The 21,265-nt window shown below is 48.5% G+C and overlaps 3 protein-coding genes, 1 long non-coding RNA gene and 2 other non-coding genes across 9 annotated transcripts; 2 read left to right on the top strand and 4 right to left on the bottom strand.

Annotated features, from left to right (window-relative positions):
* Positions 1–111: 111 nt before the first annotated feature.
* Positions 112–4,497, top strand: LOC148064374 (uncharacterized). 3 transcript variants are annotated; one of them, XM_087808866.1, is made up of 7 exons: positions 112–334; positions 907–1,016; positions 1,087–1,300; positions 3,216–3,719; positions 3,783–3,956; positions 4,058–4,156; positions 4,226–4,497. In XM_087808866.1, exons 2-7 carry the CDS (start codon positions 960–962, stop codon positions 4,264–4,266), a joined length of 1,089 nt encoding a protein of 362 aa, XP_087664992.1. In that variant the 5' UTR covers positions 112–334; positions 907–959; the 3' UTR covers positions 4,267–4,497. The 3 variants fall into 3 exon arrangements, with proteins under 3 accessions (XP_087664992.1, XP_087664993.1, XP_087664994.1); XM_087808867.1 differs by lacking the exon at positions 112–334 and adding an exon at positions 578–653; XM_087808868.1 differs by lacking the exon at positions 112–334 and having other exon boundaries at positions 947–1,016; positions 1,092–1,300.
* A 760-nt stretch (positions 4,498–5,257) lies between these two features.
* Positions 5,258–5,767, bottom strand: LOC148064373 (uncharacterized). Its single transcript, XR_015713391.1, has 2 exons — positions 5,443–5,767; positions 5,258–5,386 (listed from the first exon to the last, which is right to left on the bottom strand). It is a non-coding gene; the product is annotated as an uncharacterized LOC148064373 (long non-coding RNA).
* Positions 5,768–5,881: 114 nt separating this feature from the next.
* Positions 5,882–12,271, top strand: LOC148064372 (putative E3 ubiquitin-protein ligase UBR7). 2 transcript variants are annotated; one of them, XM_087808863.1, is made up of 13 exons: positions 5,883–6,026; positions 6,092–6,152; positions 8,030–8,174; positions 9,138–9,271; positions 9,366–9,429; positions 10,103–10,198; positions 10,265–10,318; positions 10,908–11,013; positions 11,078–11,130; positions 11,187–11,354; positions 11,418–11,583; positions 11,650–11,711; positions 11,777–12,271. In XM_087808863.1, the coding sequence occupies exons 3-13, from the start codon at positions 8,055–8,057 to the stop codon at positions 11,858–11,860; spliced, it is 1,107 nt and encodes a 368-aa protein (XP_087664989.1). In that variant the 5' UTR covers positions 5,883–6,026; positions 6,092–6,152; positions 8,030–8,054; the 3' UTR covers positions 11,861–12,271. The 2 variants fall into 2 exon arrangements, with proteins under 2 accessions (XP_087664991.1, XP_087664989.1); XM_087808865.1 differs by lacking the exon at positions 6,092–6,152 and having other exon boundaries at positions 5,882–6,026.
* A 115-nt stretch (positions 12,272–12,386) lies between these two features.
* Positions 12,387–21,024, bottom strand: kpnb1 (karyopherin (importin) beta 1). The gene is made up of 21 exons (XM_087808843.1): positions 20,740–21,024; positions 19,987–20,045; positions 18,480–18,662; positions 18,212–18,412; positions 17,801–17,953; positions 17,675–17,734; positions 16,782–16,871; positions 16,616–16,726; positions 16,457–16,558; positions 16,163–16,387; positions 15,901–16,092; positions 15,697–15,827; positions 14,954–15,101; positions 14,645–14,861; positions 14,507–14,589; positions 14,342–14,449; positions 14,139–14,282; positions 13,958–14,063; positions 13,347–13,461; positions 13,089–13,250; positions 12,387–13,033 (listed from the first exon to the last, which is right to left on the bottom strand). Coding segments are annotated over exons 1-21 (2,631 nt in total). The 5' UTR covers positions 20,780–21,024; the 3' UTR covers positions 12,387–13,032.
* On the bottom strand, positions 13,779–13,918 carry LOC148064371 (small nucleolar RNA SNORA79). The gene has a single exon (XR_015713482.1). It is a non-coding gene; the product is annotated as a small nucleolar RNA SNORA79 (small nucleolar RNA).
* LOC148064370 (small nucleolar RNA SNORA79) lies at positions 18,043–18,183 on the bottom strand. Its single transcript, XR_015713484.1, has one exon. It is a non-coding gene; the product is annotated as a small nucleolar RNA SNORA79 (small nucleolar RNA).
* Positions 21,025–21,265: the final 241 nt, after the last annotated feature.

The raw sequence follows: 21,265 nt of genomic DNA, 5'->3' as shown, positions 1-21,265 counted from the left end.
TATTCTCTTGTCTGCTGGTTCTGAGGAAGTGGGTCACTGTGAGGAGACCACTGACCACTGCCGTTTGCTTCATCCGGGTCATCAATATCAAGAGTGGAAGGAACGCTTTTTTCTCCCCAGAACCTGCGCGGCCGGACCCGAGGTCGTGACGTCAGAGCCGCAATGACCGCGCCGGTCACGTGACCCGCAGTGTGCGTTGAGATTTCCACAGACGCGCAGAAGCTAGCAGCTAGCTAGCTAGCCAGCTAGCCACAGAACCGACGCCTGATCCGCCGCATCCGAGCCACCGGCACCGGTGCCGACGGGACCCGGGAAGAGGAGCCCTGGCTCTGAGGTGAGTCTGAGGGGGAGGAGGGACCGGGACCGGGACCGGGAGCGACGGTACCTGACAGAGACACACGTTCAGAACATTAGCGGTGAGAGAAGCTGCGACCGAACCGGACCAGAACCGGCACAACAATGAAGTCAAGGTCAGGACAGAAAAAAAAACCAAGATGATCTGAATCTGGACCTCGATGATAACGGGTCCTGGACCAGAGCATTATCGAACCTCGGTCCAGGACTTCAGGGGTTGTGAGCCGGTCTCGGGGTCAGAACCAGAACCATCCTATTTCTGGACCATCGGAACCGTTAGATCTCACCTATGTGCGCAGGTGTGATTGTTTACCTGATCTTTACACACCATAGCGACTCCATGTGGACGTTTATTCCATCTTCACCCCTCAATAATATAAACGATATTTTCTTATTTTACAGCAGATTAAAGGTGTTTTTGAAAAAGAAAGTCTCTCTAAAAACACTCAAGGTGTACATCTCACCTGCAGCTAGCCCTGTTAGCCACTGAGCTAGCAGGCGTCGAGCCGTGACTCCGTCATTGTAACCGCTTTCTGTCCCGTGTGACTCCAGACCAGGTCCAGGACTGAGGCCTGTGTTCCGGTGGATGTGTTTCAGGCGGCAGGATGCCCACCACCCCCCCTCGTCCACCTGGGGATCCACCTCGTCCGTCCACCTTCCAGGTAGAGTCTGCTGCGACTGATAAGTGTTATCTCTGCGGCGTCTCACTGGTTCTGGTCCGCTCTTGTCCAGACCAGGCCTCCCCCTCCAGACTCTCCTCAAGCTCAGACCCCAGCATACCTTCACAGAGACTCGCAGTCGGACCCTGAAGCAGCAGCCGCTGCCAGCGTGTCGGAGCATCCTTACCTGCGCCTGTACCAGTACCTTCACCACAAGAACAACCTGCCTGGTCCGCAGGAGGCCGACCATCCTCAGCCTCATCCTTCACAAGGACCGTCGCTCCAGAGTAAGTGCCAACACAGGTACTGACAGTAACTGTGGCAACAACAACAGCACAGTGATAGCAATGATAGCCAGGAAGTTACCAATAGCAACAGCGGCCTGTTTGGTTATGTTTGATAGTTTTGTTAGTGTCGACAATCGACACTTTATCATCAGAAATCTAGTAACATGGTAATGACAACAATAGTAACATACTTCGATGATAGTAACATAACAATAATACTGGTAACATGGTGACGATGGTTATAATAACAACAACAATGGTGGATGACCACAATAGTAACATTGTAACAACTTTAGTACCGTGTTACAATGATTGTAAAATTATAACAAATCATAGTTACATGGTGATTACAACAAAAGTGATTTGACAAAAGTAACACTATAACAACAAAATGTTTAACACATTGACAATGATAGTAACAATGGTAGAAACATAAAAACAATATTAGGAACATGGTTGTGGGAGTAACATTAGTAACATGGTAACAATGGGAGTAACATTAGTAACATGGTAACAATGGGAGTAACATGGTATAATGGGAGTAACATTAGTAACATGGTAACAATGGGTGTAACATTAGTAACATGGTTACAATGGGAGTAACATTAGTAACATGGTAACAATGGGAGTAACATGGTATAATGGGAGTAACATTAGTAACATGGTAACAATGGGAGTAACATTAGTAACACAGTAACAATGGGAGTAACATTAGTAACATGGTAACAATGGGAGTAACATTAGTAACATGGTAACAATGGGAGTAACATTAGTAACACAGTAACAATGGGAGTAACATTAGTAACATGGTAACAATGGGAGTAACAATAGTAACATGGTAACAATGGGAGTAACATTAGTAACATGGTAACAATGGGAGTAACATTAGTAACATGGTAACAATGGGAGTAACATTAGTAACATGGTAACAATGGGTGTAACATTAGTAACATGGTAACAATGGGAGTAACATTAGTAACATGGTAACAATGGGAGTAACATTAGTAACACAGTAACAATGGGAGTAACATTAGTAACACGGTAACAATGGGAGTAACATTAGTAACATGGTTACAATGGGAGTAACATTAGTAACATGGTAACAATGGGAGTAACATTAGTAACATGGTAACAATGGGAGTAACATTAGTAACATGGTAACAATGGGAGTAACATTAGTAACACGGTAACAATGGGAGTAACATTAGTAACATGGTTACAATGGGAGTAACATTAGTAACATGGTAACAATGGGAGTAACATTAGTAACACAGTAACAATGGGAGTAACATTAGTAACATGGTAACAATGGGAGTAACATTAGTAACACGGTAACAATGGGAGTAACATTAGTAACACAGTAACAATGGGAGTAACATTAGTAACACGGTAACAATGGGAGTAACATTAGTAACATGGTAACAATGGGAGTAACATTAGTAACATGGTAACAATGGGAGTAACATTAGTAACACAGTAACAATGGGAGTAACATTAGTAACACGGTAACAATGGGAGTAACATTAGTAACACAGTAACAATGGGAGTAACATTAGTAACACAGTAACAATGGGAGTAACATTAGTAACACGGTAACAATGGGAGTAACATTAGTAACATGGTAACAATGGGAGTAACATTAGTAACATGGTAACAATGGGAGTAACATTAGTAACACAGTAACAATGGGAGTAACATTAGTAACATGGTAACAATGGGAGTAACATTAGTAACACAGTAACAATGGGAGTAACATTAGTAACACAGTAACAATGGGAGTAACATTAGTAACACGGTAACAATGGGAGTAACATTAGTAACATGGTTACAATGGGAGTAACATTAGTAACATGGTAACAATGGGAGTAACATTAGTAACATGATGACGACACAACACTAAACTGATTATTCACAGAAACCTGGATGGCTCGTCCTGTGACTCATGCTGCCGCCTCAGGCCCCCCCGCTCAGCACCTTAGTGTTGGGGAGAACAGAGCCCCTCAGGCAGCATCAGACTTTGCCCCCTCCTCTCCCAGACCTCCCCCACCTGGCTCTCGTCGGGGTAACGCTCCGTCCCCTCCAACTCTGTCCCCCTACCACAAACACAAGACTTTCCTCTCCTCACCGAACAACACCCCTCCCCTGCCATCCAAACCGCCCCCGTCTCCTGGAAACCGTCGACGTCCGCCGACCTCTGGAGGAAACCCCCCCCCTGCGTCTTCATGTGGGACCCCGATATCCCTGTCCGTCCAGGGCTCGGACGCCGGCCAGGACGTGCAGCATCAGGTCACGGCGAGCAATAAGAGGAACTCGCCCGGAGGCCACACCCCCACCCGAGGCATGGCGCCGCCGCCCCCCTCCACTCCTCAGCTGTCCAAAGAGGCTCCCAGGGCGACGCCCCCCAGCAGAGACGCCACAGGTATGAGCCTCCACACTCGCTGCCGCGGCGTTTAAGATCACATGACCTCACCTTTTTCCCCAGCTCCTCCTGTCCAGGTCAGGGAAGCCCCGCCCCCTCCCCCTGTCCGGAGCGTTGGGAGCCCCTGTCTTTCTTCTGACCACCCAGTTAGAGTCAAGCCCCCCGCCCCTCCCCCCCCTCCTCCACCCAAAAGTGGGAACGCCTCCCCTACCTGCTCCACCTCCTGCCTGAACACTGGTGAGTCATCTGTCCCTGTTGCTCCTCCTGTCAATCACCTCCTCCTCCTGCTCCGTCAGCTCCTCCTCTCCTCCTACGTCACTCCTCTTTTCTTCTCTCAGACTTCGAGGCCAGATTTTCCTTCCATGGAGTCGAGGACTTTCCTCCGCCCGAGATCTTCAGACTGCTGAGTAACGTTTACCCCAGCAAAACCCAAAAAGGTGAGGCTGCACCTTCTGTGGCGATGAAAGAAACGATGACTTCTTCTTCTTCTTCTTCTTCTCGCGCAGTGATGAGAGGAGCGCCGCCGCTGCCCCCTGTAGGCAGGTGAACAAAGTGTTTGGGACTGAGCTCAGACGGACGGACGGTCCGACTCCTGATCAGTGTGAAGGGGGCGTTTCCTCGAGAAGGTCAAAGTTCTTCCAGAAGATGACGAGTGGCTGAAGCCGTGACTTCGTGACGATGTCCAATATTCTGCGCCGCCTAACTCTGCATGTCGTGTGACCTTCAGTGACCCCGCGACCTGCTGTCGCCTCCCGTCAACTCATGTCGCCGCGTTCTGTTTGTGTCAATAAACTCTGGAGATGGAAAAAAACTCACCTGTGGATGAGATTCTGAGGAACCATCAAGACGGGGATACGTTCTGTGCAAACATTATTTAGATATACTTTCTTCTTTTTTAAATACACTTGTACGTTTTCAAGGCGCATTGAAATAGAGCAGCAAAGCACACACTCAAAAATACTACTTTAAACTTATGGAAGTCAATTAGTGTCATCAGAATAATATATGGTTGAATTTGACATTTTAAACGTTTTTTTTGTTGCTGATTTTCATATATTTCCCTCAAATAATTCGATTAAATAATTTGTAAATGAAACGTTTATAATATTTTTACACAAACAGATGACATTTTGATTCCAATTATTGAAAAATCTATTTTCTAAGTTTAAAATTTAAATTAATAGCCTTTTGAATTCCATATCAATTTGTTGATGCAAGATAACGATACTCACGTGATCATCTACGCGTCACATGATTGGCTGAAAGTACGATCAAGTAGATGACGTTGTAATTTAAAAAAAAAGGGTTTTGTTTATATACACATTTTTTAAATTAAATGACTATCCTTAAATCAACATGTATATATTTAGATTATTTAATTTAATGATAAAAAATGCTTAAAAACTGTTTTAAAGTTACAAAATGTTAAATGTATAAACCATAGTTCTGACGTTGAAATGACGTGATGACGTCAGCGGGACTCGTGCTCGCAACCTTTTGTCAACAAGAACAGTCGCTTAAAAAGCCCAAAGCGAAACTTACTCACAAAATATTTATTGACAAACTTCAAGTTCACGTGTTTTTAGTTTTTTTAGCGGGAGGTTGTTTGTCAGGCTTCAGTTCTTCTTCATCTTCCTCTTCATCATCTTCATCTTCATCTTCCTCACCTGGAAAACCTGGAGTTAAAAACAGGAACGTCACCCCAGGCGCGCGACTTCAGTACCTTTCCCGCCACTCCTTTCCCGCTCCACGTGCTCGCTGAGAAGTTGTGACGTCATCTGACTCATCTGTCGCAGGCCGCCGATCAGACTATCGATCTTGTTGTCATTGACAAGAACGCACTTGGTTTGTTTTGATTCTCCAGCGACGCGCAGCTCCGACCGTATCTTCGTGTCCGCCATGTTGACGCGCGAGGATCGTGTGGCGCCCCCTGCCGGGTGGAGGACTGACGCCTCGTGACACCTTGACTTGGTTTACATATTTTAAATTAATTAAATGTTTTAAAGAAGTGAGTGAAAAATAAAAAAGAACGTTAATTCATTCATAAAGAATAATATTGGACGCATTTGTCAGACGTTTAACTTTACGACGATGCTTCCTTCCGGAAGTTGACCGGAAGTTCAAGTCCTCTGTGGCGCGACTTCCACCAATGACCGCCGGTGTTGGTTCGGTCCGGACGGATCTGAAGTTCGGTCGCGGTTGGTTTTGGGTTGAAAGAGAAGATTATTCCAGTGTTCTGACGCTAAGTGTAGCACAGGCTAACCTTCCCGCCATCATCGCAGCAGCTTTGTTCTGATTCCACATCCGGTAAAGATCTCTGTTGTCCTTTGATGTTCGCGCTGGATCTTTATAAAGCCTGCTGTGATCTGAAGAACATCTGGACAGAAGAACATCTGGACAGAAGAACATCTGCTGCTGTCCACACGTCCACAGGTTTGTTTACGTGCGGAACCGGATGTGGTTCTGATGCTTCACCTGCAAACACCTGAAGATGGAGAAGCTCCGAGTCTTCTAACGTCATAATGTCATATATAAATATATATATTTATATATATATTTATATATGACATATAAATCACAATGGTTTTCATTTTATTTTTTAATTCAAACGCAAATCTTAAAAACAGAAAATGCACATTCATGAAAATGAATTAATATTAAATAAATACAATTTCTTTCAAAAATACTTTTCTAAGAAAAAGTTTTATAGCATGTTTACATTCTTGTTAGCATGTTTACATTCTTGTTAGCATGTTTATATTCTTGTTAGCATGTTTACATTCTTGTTAGCATGTTTATATTCTTGTTAGCATGTTTATATTCTTGTTAGCATGTTAACATTCGTGTTAGCATGTTTATATACTTGTTAGCATGTTTATATTCTTGTTAGCATGTTTACATTCTTGTTAGCATGTTTATATTCTTGTTAGCATGTTTACATTCTTGTTAGCATGTTTACATTCTTGTTAGCATGTTTATATTCTTGTTAGCATGTTTATATTCTTGTTAGCAGGTTTATATTCGTGTTAGCATTTTAACATTCTTGTTAGCATGTTTAAATCCTTGTTAGCATGTTTACATTCTTGTTAGCATTTTAACATTCTTGCTAGCATGTTTACATTCTTGTTAGCATGTTTACATTCGTGTTAGCATGTTTATATTCTTGTTAGCATGTTTACATTCTTGTTAGCATGTTTATATTCTTGTTAGCATGTTTATATTCTTGTTAGCATGTTAACATTCTTGTTAGCATGTTTATATTCTTGTTAGCATGTTTATATTCTTGTTAGCATGTTTACATTCTTGTTAGCATGTTTACATTCTTGTTAGCAGGTTTATATTCGTGTTAGCATTTTAACATTCTTGTTAGCATGTTTAAATCCTTGTTAGCATGTTTACATTCTTGTTAGCATTTTAACATTCTTGCTAGCATGTTTACATTCGTGTTAGCATGTTAACATTCTTGTTAGCATGTTTACATTCTTGTTAGCATGTTTAAATTCGTGTTAGCATGTTTATATTCTTGTTAGCATGTTTACATTCTTGTTAGCATGTTTACATTCTTTTTAGCATGTTTATATTCTTGTTAGCATGTTTACATTCGTGTTAGCATGTTTACATTCTTTTTAGCATGTTTACATTCTTGTTAGCATGTTTATATTCTTGTTAGCAGGTTAAAATTCTTGTTAGCTTGTTGACATTCTTGTTAGCGTGTTTACATCCTTGTTAGCATGTTTACATTCTTGTTAGCATTTTAACATTCTTGCTAGCATGTTTACGTTCGTGTTAGCATGTTAACATTCTTGTTAGCATGTTTAAATCCTTGTTAGCATGTTTACATTCTTGTTAGCATGTTTACATTCTTGTTAGCATGTTTACATTCTTTTTAGCATGTTTATATACTTGTTAGCATGTTTACATTCGTGTTAGCATGTTTACATTCTTGTTAGCGTGTTTACATCCTTGTTAGCATGTTTACATTCCTGTTAGCATGTTTACATTCTTGTTAGTAGGTTAAAATTCTTGTTAGCTTGTTGACATTCTTGTTAGCGTGTTTACATCCTTGTTAGCATGTTTACATTCCTGTTAGCATGTTAACATTCCTGTTAGCATGTTAACATTCTTGTTAGCATGTTAACATTCTTGTTTTTCTCTATCTAAGTATAAGTTTAAAATGGTTCCACACGCGTGTGAAGCCAAGCGTGTATCAACCTTGATGCTGCAGAAAATTGACCTTTAAAGTTCCTGAAACATGAGGTTATGAAGGAGTTTCTAATAAAAATTGATTGACGGAAGGGTCTTGGTTGCAGGTTGCCGAGGTAACGTCGACCGTTGATGATGTCACAGGACGAGGACGTCTCCCTGGTGGACGTCCTGCGGGAGGATGAGCAGCTGGAGGAGGAGGCGTCGGCCGTGCTGGCAGGAAGTGACCCGGACCACTGCTCCTACCCTCGGGTGTGTAGCATTGTGTCACGTGTGTGTACCATTGTGTGTCGCTGATTCAATACCTGTGTGTGAGTCGACGACAGTGGCACGTGTGTGTACCATTGTGTGTCGCTGATTCAATACCTGTGTGTGAGTCGACGACAGTGGCACGTGTGTGTACCATTGTGTGTCTCTGATTCAATACCTGTGTGTGAGTCGACGACAGTAGCACGTGTGTGTACCATTGTGTGTCGCTGATTCAATACCTGTGTGTGAGTCGACGACAGTAGCACGTGTGTGTACCATTGTGTGTCGCTGATTCAATACCTGTGTGTGAGTCGACGACAGTAGCACGTGTGTGTACCATTGTGTGTCGCTGATTCAATACCTGTGTGTGAGTCGACGACAGTGGCACGTGTGTGTACCATTGTGTGTCTCTGATTCAATACCTGTGTGTGAGTCGACGACAGTGGCACGTGTGTGTACCATTGTGTGTCGTTGATTCAATACCTGTGTGTGAGTCGACGACAGTAGCACGTGTGTGTACCATTGTGTGTCGCTGATTCAATACCTCTGTGTGTGAGTCGACGACAGTAGCACGTGTGTGTACCATTGTGTGTCGCTGATTCAATACCTGTGTGTGAGTCGACGACAGTAGCACGTGTGTGTAACATTGTGTGTCGCTGATTCAATACCTGTGTGTGTGAGTCGACGACAGTAGCACGTGTGTGTACCATTGTGTGTCGCTGATTCAATACCTGTGTGTGAGTCGACGACAGTAGCACGTGTGTGTAACATTGTGTGTCGCTGATTCAATACCTCTGTGTGTGAGTCGACGACAGTAGCACGTGTGTGTAACATTGTGTGTCTCTGATTCAATACATGTGTGAGTCGACGACAGTAGCACGTGTGTGTACCATTGTGTGTCTCTGATTCAATACCTCTGTGTGAGTCGACGACAGTGGCACGTGTGTGTAACATTGTGTGTTTCAGGGGTACGTGAAGCGTCAGGCTCTCTATGCCTGCAACACTTGTACGCCAGCAGGGGGCGCCGAGGCCGGAGTCTGCTTGGCTTGTTCCTACAATTGTCATGGAGGTCATGACCTTTTTGAGCTCTACACCAAAAGGTAGCTCACACACACAACACACACAACACACACACAAGAGAGTTGTGAGGATCACACTCTTTACCTTCATAGTTGTGTGTTTGTTCGTCTGCAGGAACTTTCGCTGCGACTGTGGAAACAAAAAGTTCTCTGAGGATTTCAAATGTAAACTGTACCCAGTGAGTCAAGCTTTTATTTTGAAAGAACTGCATTCCTGTTAAGATATTGACTAGCATGTTTACATTTGTGTTAGCATGTTTACTTGTTTGTTAGCATGTTTACATTTGTGTTAGCATGTTTACTTGTTTGTTAGCATGTTTACATTTTTAGTTGGCATGTTTACATTTTTGTTAGCATGTTAATTTCTTTGTCAGCATGTTTACACTTTTAGTTAGCATGTTTACAATTTTGTTAGCATGTTTAATTTTAAGTTAGCATGTTTACATTTTTGTTAGCATGTTTAATTCTAACTTAGCATGTTAACATTTTTGTTAGCATGTTTACATTTTTTGTTAGCATGTTTACTTCTTTGTTAGCATGTTTACATTTTTTGTTTGCATGTTTACTTCTTTGTAAGCGTGTTTACATTTTTTGTTAGCATGTTTACTTCTTTGTTAGCATGTTTACATTTTTTGTTAGCATGTTTACTTCTTTGTTAGCATGTTTACATTTTTGTTAGCATGTTTACTTCTTTGTTAGCATGTTTACATTTTTTGTTAGCATGTTTACTTCTTTGTTAGCATGTTTACATTTTTGTTAGCATGTTTACTTCTTTGCTAGAATGTTTAATTTCTCAGTTAGCATGTTTACTTCTTAGTAAGATAACATTTTTGCGGACATGTCTGTTTTCAGGACAAAGAAGACGCCAACGCTTCAAACAAATACAATCACAATTTCTTCGGCCAGTACTGCACCTGTCAGAGGCCGTACCCCGACCCGGAGGACCAGGTGAGGCGACGCCCTGAGGGCGGAGCTAATGAGCCGCCCTTCTCTGATTGGCTGTGTGTGTTCCAGACGGAAGACGAGATGATCCAGTGCGTCGTGTGCGAGGACTGGCTGCACGGTCGGGTGAGTGGCGCACCTGTCTCACCTGTCACCTGTCTCACCTGTCACCTGTCTCACCTGTCACCTGTCTCACCTGTCACCTGTCTCACCTGTCTCACCTGTCACCCGTCTCACCTATCACCTGTCTCACCTGTCACCTGTCTCACCCGTCTCACCCGTCTCACCTGTCTCACCTGTCACCTGTCTCGACTGTCACCTGTCACCCGTCTCACCTGTCACCTGTCTCACCTGTCACCTAACACCCGTCTCACCTGTCACCTGTCTCACCTGTCACCTGTCACCCGTCTCACCTGTCTCACCCGTGTCACCTGTCTCACCCGTCTCACCTGTCACCTGTCTCACCCGTGTCACCTGTCTCACCTGTCACCTGTCTCACCCGTCTCACCTGTCACCTGTCTCACCCGTGTCACCTGTCTCACCTGTCACCTGTCTCACCCGTCTCAACTGTCTCACCTGTCACCGTCACACCTGTCTCACCCGTCACCCGTCTCACCTGTGACTGTCTCACCTGTCACCGTCTCACCTTTCTCACCTGTCACCCGTCTCACCTGTGACTGTCTCACCTGTCACCGTCTCACCTGTGTGCGCGCAGCACCTGGGCGCGGAGGTGCCGGAGGGGGCGGAGCAGATGGAGATGATCTGCGAGGCGTGCATGAAGAAGAGCGACTTCCTGTGGACGTACGCCGCACACCTGACAGGTACCGTTCCACGCTGCCCGTGATCTACTTCCTGTCTTGAAACAAACCTCCTGCTGCTGTGCAGGCGAGCCGGACGAGGCGACAGGAAGTTCCAGCGGCCGGCAGGAAGCTGAAGAGGCGAGTCCTGGATATTTAGTTCAATAGTCTTTCACACTTTAATTGTGACACTTCAGGGAACAGATGAGGTCAGCGAGCCCGGCGGCAAGAGGCGGCGCCAGGAGGAGGAGACTTCCTGTCTGCTGAAGAAGCTCCAGGCGTCCGATCGGAAGGTGGCGAAGTCGGGGGCCGTGTTCTGGCGCCAGGGCTGGAGGTCCGAGATCTGCTGCTGCGCCTCCTGCCAGGTGGTGTTGCCGTGACGACGGGTCTGTGACGCTAACGTGACGCTAACGTGACGCCGCCTGCAGGAGACTCTTACTGCAGCGGGGCTTCACTTCCTGAGCGACGACTCGGACACGGTCCTCAGCTACGAGAACGAAGGTCGCCACAACGAGCAGGGCGGCGACGCCGGCGACCCGCTGATGTCGGCGCTCAACAACCTGGACCGGGTCCAGCAGCTGGAGATCATCCACGGTACCCGACCCCCCCCGAGACCCCGGAGTCCAGTGTTTGTGGGACTCATGTGCGCCGTGTTTTCAGGGTACAACGACATGAAGACGGAACTCAAAGACTTCCTCCGGAGTTTCGCGTCCATGGGGATGGTGAGTCGACCCCCCCCCCCCCGCCGCCCCCCCGCTCACACTCATGGACCCGTGTGCCGTCTTAGGTCGTGACCCCAGAAGACATCCGCCGGTTCTTTGAGCAGCAGACGACCCGGCAGAGAAGCAGAGCCAACGACCGGCGTCTCTGAGCCGTTTGTTTTTTTGTGTCAATAAAGAAATAAAGATTGAAAAGACTTTTTTTTTTCTCGTCATCAGTCGAACCAACAACCTCAGAACTCACTCGTCCTTCAAAACATACCGAGAGCTGAAGGTTCGAGTCCAATATCTGAGGTGGTTTCATGGACAGAACATGACACTTGGATTCAAAACATCAAAATGACAAAGATATTGGATTCTGCAGCTGGTCGTCATGACGATGGAGACACTTCAAAGATTAACAAAACCTAAAGTTGTGAGCATGTTGTTCATTTCCCGCGTGTGTTGCCATGGAAACCCACAGTGGAACCTGACAGGTGATCTTTTCTTTTAATCTCTTTATTGGAATGAATCTGAATAAACACGTCAAGAAGCATTTGTGACAGTTTCTCACGTTCGACGATGAGCTCGGTTCCGCTCCCCGCGGGCAGAACCAGCCACGGGCAGAACCAGCCACGGGCTCCGGGGCGAGCGGGTCAAAAAGAAAAAAAGTCCAGAACGGGAGTGACCAGAACTTCAACTGTTTCATTATTTTATTTTCATCAAATGGAAAAATAGAACCTTTTACAAACGTCTTCAATTCTCTGAATTCTTTGACAGAACCGCATCGACCCGGACCGTGTCAGTCGCAGCGCCGCCGCACCGGCACACAGTCCGTTTGGCACTCGCTCCTCTGAGGCGTCCTCCGGGTCCAGCGTTTATTGTGAAGGAATCTAGTGCTGTCGTTGGTGAGTGCGGACGAAACCGGGCCGTCCTTCGGAGCTCCGGCGCCGAAGCGGGACGGCCGGAGGAGGAAGAAAAAGAAGAGCAACAAAAATCCAAAGTTCTCGCTCGAGTCCTCAAAGTCTATGTTCGGGTCGTGGAGCCCCTCCTCCCCTCGCCCAGAGGCGGCGCTAGAGAACATCACCCATGTCATCGTCTGATGTCAGACCCGGCGGGAAGTGGGCGGGGCCAAAAGAGGAGGGGTGGGGGGGAGTCAGGTCAGTCCACAGGTTGTCAGGAGGGGGTGGGGTCTAGGGGGGGGGGGGGGCTGCCGGGACTGAAGGTGGTGATGCCATCGTCTCACACACACACTCATGTCACACAGTCGGTTCAGCAGCGAGTCGCCGCCAGAGACTTTGTCCGGTTTGTCCTCGAGCGTCAGACGTCCGTCCTCAGAGCAGCATCTGCCGGACACACAGGTCAACAGCTGAGGTGAGGGGGGGGCGGGGGTCAACTCACCAGGCCTGGCTCTTCAGTTTCCGGAGCTGCTTAGTGGCCCAGTTAGCCAGGGTCTTGGTCTTGCTGGTCTTGGACCGCCGGCCTTCTGTCAGTAGGTCGTTGATCAGTGGACGCACTTCAACCAGCTTCATCACGTCCTTCCCGAACGCCGCGCAGAGGTCACTGCAGCGCACACACACACACACACACACACAGTCAGCCGGGTCCACGAGAGGTCCCGTCACACCTGTGCGCCCCCCCCGCCCCCCCCCCACTCACCCAATGAGACCAGCAGCGCTGCCGACGACGCCGTCAGAGTGGTCCTCGTCCTCGGCGATGTGATGGATGAAGGACAGGATGAACTCCACTCGAGGCTGAACCAGCATCACGTCCGCTGCACACAAGGTCACAAGGTCACAAGGTCACGGTTGAACACCGTCGGCTCGGAGGTCATCAGAGGTCATCAGAGGTCAGAGCGAGTCGACGATACGTCGTCCAAAGATGACACAAGTATTTTAAATAAACGCATCACAGTTTAGTTTCCCGTCGGTCAGTGAAGTTCAATAAACATATTAAAGAGTCTTTATCGTCATGGTTACAGCTCCTGCTGAACGTGTTCGTCGACCAATCGTTTGACAGTCGTCGCTGGTCACATGATCAGGTTCAAGTAGAATACACTTCATTATGGAAGTAAAACTAATCGTGTTTATCGTCTGTAAGGTTTTGCAAAACCAGCGAGTTTGTGTTTCGGCAGCAGAGCCTGAAACTCTCTGGGTGAAGAAAACCTTCTTTCTCTGTGACGAGCAAAAATCTCCCAGCAACACTTGAGGCAGGAAGAGGAACGCACGTCACGTGTGTGTGTGTGTGTGCGTGCATGTGTGCGGTCTTACGGTGCACGTTCTCCTGGTCTCCCTTCAGGCCCTGCACGATGCCGGTGTAGGCCTCCAGACAGCTCTCCCTCAGCTCGTTCAGATAGTCCACCATGTCGTAGTCCGACTGCAGGGAGACGAGGTCACATGACATCATGGTGACATCATGGCTCAGCGCAGCCATCCGCACACAAATACACACCTTGTCCACCTGGGCCTGCGAGGCCTGCTGCAGCGTGTCCAGGACGATCTCCAGGTACTTCTTGAACTCTCCTCCGATGGCCAGGGCGATGTCGCCGAAGGCCGAGAGGATCTGAGGCTTGACGGACCGGTGGACGTTCTCGTTCTGCGGAGGGACGCCAGGAGGTCAGAGGTCGTCGCCCGCCCTCTCACCCGCTCACTCACCCCCAGGTTCTCCAGCAGCAGCTGCATCATCTCGTCGCAGTACGGCAGGATGTTGGTGGTCAGGGCGCGGCACAGGTCACACACCAGACCCACAGCCGCCAGACACACCTGCGGCACAGCGGCGTCAGGGGGGGGGTCGGGAGGTCAGGGGTCGCCTGGACTCACCTGGTACTCGGCGTAGTTCTTCAGTCCGATGCCGAGGAAAGGCTTGAAGGCGTCCATGTACTTCTGGAAGTCCGGGCCCAGGACTAGAAGGGGTCAGAGGTGAGTCACGGAGCTCCTGCGGCTGAAGAACCGGCTCACCTTCCACCAGCGTGGACACGGCCATCAAGGCGTCCTCCTGCACGACCCCCGACCCCGCAGTGCTCTGGAACATCCTGAGGAGGGAGCCCATGACCACGTCCGAGATCTGCAGGGCGTCCTGGTGCTGCACCTTCCTCAGCACGTTCTGCAGGGTCGCGCACAGCAGCGACTGCAGGTCGTTGAACTGGATCCGGTCCGACGTGCTCTGGATGTGCGACTGCGGACAGGAAGTGACACGGTTACACGGACCGGCTCGCCACACACACACACACACACACACACCGCTCGCCCCTGCAGAGCCTCGCTCACCTCCATCTGCAGGACCTGCTGCAGCCGCTCCATGATGACCAGGGTGGTCTTCTGGACCGCAGGGTAGCAGTCTTTGGCACTGTTCTTCACGATCTCCATCAGAGCCTCGTAGGCTGCGGAGCGCAGGTTGTTCTGGTGCCCGTCGGGTCTGAACACACACACACACACACACACGAGGAGGTTCAACTACACAATCTTCCTTCTACACAACTTAACTTCTAAAGTCTGTCCACCAGTTTCATCAGAACATTGAATTAATTTATCATTATTTCAATGTTTTTAGGGAATTCATTGTGTTTTTATAAAATACATTTGTTTTTCTATTAAAAGGTTAAATGCGTTTTGTTCAATAATAAGCGTTTTATTTATGTCAACATTGTAATTCCAATGCAAATGTGTGTCATATCGTTTAATCAATATATAAATGTTGTCACCAGACAAACAGATACTTTCAGCCATTGAGTAGTTCTTTAAGTTTTTTATACTGAAATGAAAACTCAGAAAATTATTCTTATATTAAACTATAAGGTAAGAAATACATTCATTTTGACAATATTTTTAAATTAAAATGATTTATGAAAACTAAATTCAATCTTAATTATTCTAAGAATCAACTTTCAAGAGTCATTGTGAAATAAAGTCTTAACTCCGACACACAGTTCCCGGACAGGGCTACAAGAAACTGGACAAACCTGACAGACTGGCTGAGACTACGAGGATCTGATCTAGAGGCGGGTCCGCACCTGTCTGTGGTCTCCAGCAGCTTCTGCACGATGATCTCGAAGGACGAGGACAGGCAGTAGGTGGCCGGCTCCTCCTGCTCCTCGCTCGTGTCCGTGGCCTCGTAGGCGGCCTGAGCGAGCGACGTGAAGGCCTGGCGACGGACGAGACGTCAGGACGGACGAGACGTCAGGACGGACGAGACACCGAGCCGACCTCGCACTCACCCAGCACACGTTGGAGGCCACCCGGGGTTCGGCGCCCAGCCCCTCCATCAGGCACTGCAGCAGCGGGGCCAGGTAGACCTCGTTGATGGCGGCCTCGGGGAGCAGCTCGCAGATCCGGCCCACCGTCCAGGCGGTGGTGTCTCGCACCACCACGCTGGGGTCTTTCATCAGCTCGATCAGCGTGGGCATGGCCTGCAGGAGGTCACAGCGGGGTCGTGAGGACACGTGGACCCTCTGGACTGGAGTCCTGGCGGACACTCACGTGGGCCACGAGCGGCTTGAGCAGGTTCACCTCCGGCCCCTCCAGGATGGAGCCGAAGGCCATGATGGACGCGTCCCTGTAGCGCCAGTCGGGGTGCTTGATGTTCTCCTTGATGAAGGGCAGCACGTGAGGAACCACGTCGTCCTCGCAGCAGGTCGACAGCAGCATCAGACACACGCCGGCCGCCTTGCACGGGTTCCAGTCGTCGTCGTCGTCGTTCTCGTCCTGAAAGAGGGTGAGAGTTAAGCTCCGCCCCTCGACCTCAGCGCCCACTTCGACTGCCCGGAGGAGGACCTGCTTGATGAGGGTCTGGGTCAGGATGGGGACCAGGTACTGCAGCGCTCCTTTGGCGTAGAACTTGCTGGTGTGTTCTGGAGGGCGGCCCTGCTCCGAGGCCTGTGGGGACGAGCACAGGTCAGCTGGGGGTCAGTGGGGTATCAGGGGGTCACCGACCTCTGTGGCCTCGATCGCCAAGTCCATCTCCTCGTCACAAACGTTAGACCAGAACTCGATGCCTTGAAGAGCCACTTCATCGATGTCGCTCTTCATCGCTTCGATGGTGATCTGAGAGGAAGTTGACCTTTTAATCATCATCATCATCAACAGGAAGTGATCTTACCGCGAACAGGGCGGGGCCCATGTAGGTCTCCATGTACTGGTAGTAGAGCGACATGATCTTCACCAGGTTCTGCAGCGCTGCCACTCGCACCTGAAGACGGAGTTTAACTCGAGTTGAAGTCAAACGTTTGATTGAATTCAAGTCATTTTCGTGTCAGAGGCCGAGATTAGAAACTTGCGTCGACTCTACAGCAGGTGGCGCCGGAAACATTCCACAGTGGGTTTTAAAAACACGTTTTGCTTGCATTACAGTTCAAATGTACGTTTTATTTCTGTAGCCAAAATGTTATTTACTGTGACTCGTTTCTTCTTTACATTCTTGCACTAAAATGCATTTTAATTCCATCATTTATTGTTTATTCCAGTCAAGTTAAATATACATCATTGTATTCACGTCAAGATGGATGCAGGCCTCAGTCTAGAGGTTTCATGTAAATATACAAATGGAAATAACGTTTTAAATATTCAACTGAACAGCAATATTAGTTAAAATAAAATGGTTTAGCCCAATTAATTCCCAATATTCTAGAGAGAAATAAAAACTCCACAAGCGTATGTTCATTTTAACACGATAAACACGAGCCTACATTTCCATCTAATGTCTAGAAGCGCGACGAGCATCTGCAGTTTTTTCATTTCCATTGTCGTGACGGATTGAAATCTGTTTTTTTTTAAATAAACAAATCTTTCCAGATATTTTGAGATTTTAAACCAACATCAAATCTGACTTTTATCCTTTTAAAACTTCTCAAAGAGAACATTCTAATGCCTTATTTTTTAGGATCCATGAGAACTCTGTTGCTGCTCAAGTCTACAGAAAACTGAGTTTGTCGATATTCATTTTAAATCCTCGTCATGATCAACGTTCAGGAGCTTCTTCAGGGTCGGACTCACCCTGGTGTCCAGGCACTGAGTGGCCTCACAAACCACCTGCATGATGAAGTGTCTCTCCGTCTGGAACACAAGTGCACATGGACGTCAGCCTCGGGGGTCCGAGTGGAGCGGGCGTGGCGACGGTACCTCCTTGTCAAAGTTGGCTTTCGTGAACTCCAGGGAGTTGAGCAAGGCGTTGGTGGCGGCCAGCTTGACGTTGTTGCTGGGCTCCTCCTTCCTCATGCCCTGGATGATGGCCGTCAGGATCTGGTTGGCGTTTTCCTGCAGCTGCTCAGGGTCCTGGACGACAAGAGAGGCCGTCATTCGTAGGTTTGTCTAGAAGTCGTGGCGTCACGTCCGTCCATGTGGACACATCGGTTGCAAACGCCGTCTGTTAGGTTTTGCAAAACCAGCAAGTTTGTGTTTCGGCAGCAGAGCCTGAAACTTTCTGGGTGAAGAAAACCATTTTTCTCTGTGACGAGCAAAAAATCTCCCAGCAACACTTGAGGCAGGAAGAGGAACGGACGTCACGTGTGTGTGTGTGTGTGCGTCACTCACGATGTCCTGGCAGATGTATCCGATGGCCTCTAGCGTGGACTCCTTCATGTGTTCGGTGCTCGACGGGTCGGTGACGTTGGCCACGAGCTGCGGGATCAGTTCCGGCCACTGGTTGACGGGAATCTCGGCACAAGCGATCCCGGCGACGCATTGCGACGCCGAGCTGGGCCGGTACGTCTCCGTGCCCAGAGTCTGCAGGACCTGCGGGACGAGAGGCGGTGAGAGAGAGCGGCGCCATCGCCTGGCGTGACGGGGGATCTCGGCTCACGTAGGTCTTGATATCGCGACGGGCGTTCATGTCGATGGCCAGCCATCGCTGCTGGTACTGGGTTTTCACATCCGGGTCCTTGGACGTCAGCGAGTTCTTCACCTGCAGACCGGCGGCCACGCGAGCCACCTGAGTGTTCCCGGGGTTGGCCAGCACCTTGGACAGCTCCACCAGGAACGTGGGCTGAAGACGAGACACGATCGATCATGTGACGGATGTTTGTGTAACAGAGTCGCGTCAACGTTGCTTCCGTTTGTTTGCAGACAGAACAACAGACACGGGTTCAGACACGACTTCTCACGGGTCGACTCGCTCAAGAACACTTCACTCGTTACAGCGTAAAAACCAATGACGGTGTGATGAACGAGCAACAACGGGTTTTGTCGCGTCAGACAGTGTTTTGAAAAAACCTGCGTCAAACCATCAACTCAAAAGCTAAAACACAAGTCCTGAATAATGTGTCGTTTAAATTATCTCCTTGGCAGAGGTTTGTCGTGCCTCGGTGTACGTTGAGCTTCAGTAGTCCTGGAGAAGTATACACAACTCACTCATGTTTAACGTGTCAAGTCTCATTTTAAAGCTGATCCCACTTTACATTTATACTTTTATACATACATTCAGGCTGCTGTGTTTTTTTAACGGTTGCCAAGTAACAAAATGTCGTTGCCAGTTTCACTGCTGTGTTCTTCTGTGCCAGGACAATAAAAGAAAGTCTAAAGTACAATATTAAGTGGTTCTTTTTATATGGCCTTGATTGCAAAGGTTTCATTATTTGGATCATAGTTTCATTTTTGTGGATGAGTTTCTCTATTGGAGAAGTCAAGTTCACTGAGTTTACCATCTTTTGCATGTATATGCATCCATTTTATTTCCTCTTCCAATTGTCATTAAACCAACTCCAGAACTACAAAGAAAAAGCTCCATGCACGTGTCGGGCCAATAAAGCTGATCTTGAAAACCCGACAAAAGAATGAATAGAATGTTGCAGTAGTTCCAGGCAGCAGTGAGGAACCAGGTCAGGTGGAACACTGGATATAAACATGTCTGGGGCGGTGTCTCTGCAGCCAGTTTGACATGTGCTGCGAGGGTTCGACAGGTTGAGTTCCAGCGCGAGACTCTTCAGACGACAACACTAGAGTAGAAGAACACACGGGTTCCTGCGTATTATCTGCAGTCAGTGGACCCGGGAGTGTCCGACTCTCACACCCCTGATCGTGTTCAATTGTTGTCAGACTCCAGGGGTTGCAGTGCAACTGGTGTCCGTGTTGATCTAGTTCCTAGAGTCAGAAGACCAGACCGACTTCCTTTCCAGGGGATGATTGACAGCTGGCAGGTCGCCGCGTCAAGCCCCATGATGCTCATCCGTGCATGATGATAAATACCGACCTGGACGGGATCCAGTATCGCAGTGACGTCATCAACAATTAGAGGCTATCGCGTGTCACATGACTTCCAGCCACCATGGCCTTGCTTGCTAACGTGTTAGCATGCAGCTAGCTAGACTCACCAGGTTCTCGATGGCCGCCTGCTCCAGAAACTTCTGCGCCGCCTCCAGTTCATTCCGATCTGTGGGGGGAGGAGGAGGGTTTAAGTTCGTGACGACCCCCAAATGAACAGACGAGAAGAAAAAAAATCCGCGGCTGTCGAAGCCCGAACTTCGAGCGGATGTTTTCAGAGAAAAGGTTGCGGCACAAGTGTTCCAATAGTCCCACTTCCGCACGCGTTAGCATGCTAACGCTAGCATGTTGCTACTGCCAGAACATTGACACAAACTACACGTTAACAAGCGACAAAGTGCGCGAAAAGACCGACGTGCATGTGCAACGACACCGGCCCCGTCACACGCGGAGCCGGATCAACTTTTCCGCAGCACCGGGCGCTCGCAGCCGCATCAGCCGGCACGAGAGCGGGGAGGCGGCCGCACATGATGCGGGTCAGCGAGCTAGCACGGATGCTAACAGCTAGCACGGATGCTAACAGGCGTGGGCAGGGTTGGTCAGCGGGACAGCGGTCCAGCGGTTCAAGGGCGAGCGGACATCCCGGGGGAGCGAACACCCGACGGCACTGAAACTATCAACAGGGCCCGGGGCGGACCCGCGGCCCGGCACACATATTGTCGAGTCACCGGTGGAGCCGCACCGAGGCCGGGTGGTTAGCATGTTAGCATCGACGACTCGTAGCAACTCAAACTTTCACGACAGCGGGAGGACCGACGAGCCTGAGCGGGCTCCCGGGCCTCGGGCGGCGGCTGCGGACTCACCTGGAGAGACCGTTTTCTCGAGGATAGTAATGAGCTCCATCCTGTCCGCCGACAAGCTCTCGCCCGCTCAGGTTCCCTTTTCTCTCCGCGATAACTTTGGGACTATGGTTCTTCCACGGTGCTCGCCCTGGTGCCACCACACGGCGGGTTCGATGCGGAGACCCGGGTGTAGATGAGGTGGGTCCCCGGGACTAGCTCGGCTGCTTCTCCTTCGGATGGTGTGTGGAATGTAAGCTGGCGTTGCGCGGAGTGATCGCAGTTTCACCGCCGCCCGGTCACATCCTGTGTGTCAGAGCTACGCGCTTCTTTGCGGCGGAAGGATACGACGCTCCGCCGGCGGGGCGGCGTGTTGCGTTCAGGGACGTCGGGACGATTCGTTGGGCGGGAAAACATTTGACTGAACGTGTCTGCGATGAACTGCGACTCTTGGATTTAAATCCCAACTTTATTCATCTTTCTGATCAGAACTGCTTTCATTAAACTCTTTTCACCAGAATCTGAATAAATACATGTGAAAGACAAGAGT

The sequence above is a fragment of the Callionymus lyra genome, chromosome 15 (genome assembly GCF_982586985.1).
Source record: "Callionymus lyra chromosome 15, fCalLyr1.hap1.1, whole genome shotgun sequence".
Lineage (NCBI taxonomy): Eukaryota > Metazoa > Chordata > Actinopteri > Syngnathiformes > Callionymidae > Callionymus > Callionymus lyra.
The sequence above is the reverse complement of the archived record's forward strand: the minus strand, read 5'-3'. Positions and strand labels throughout refer to the sequence as shown.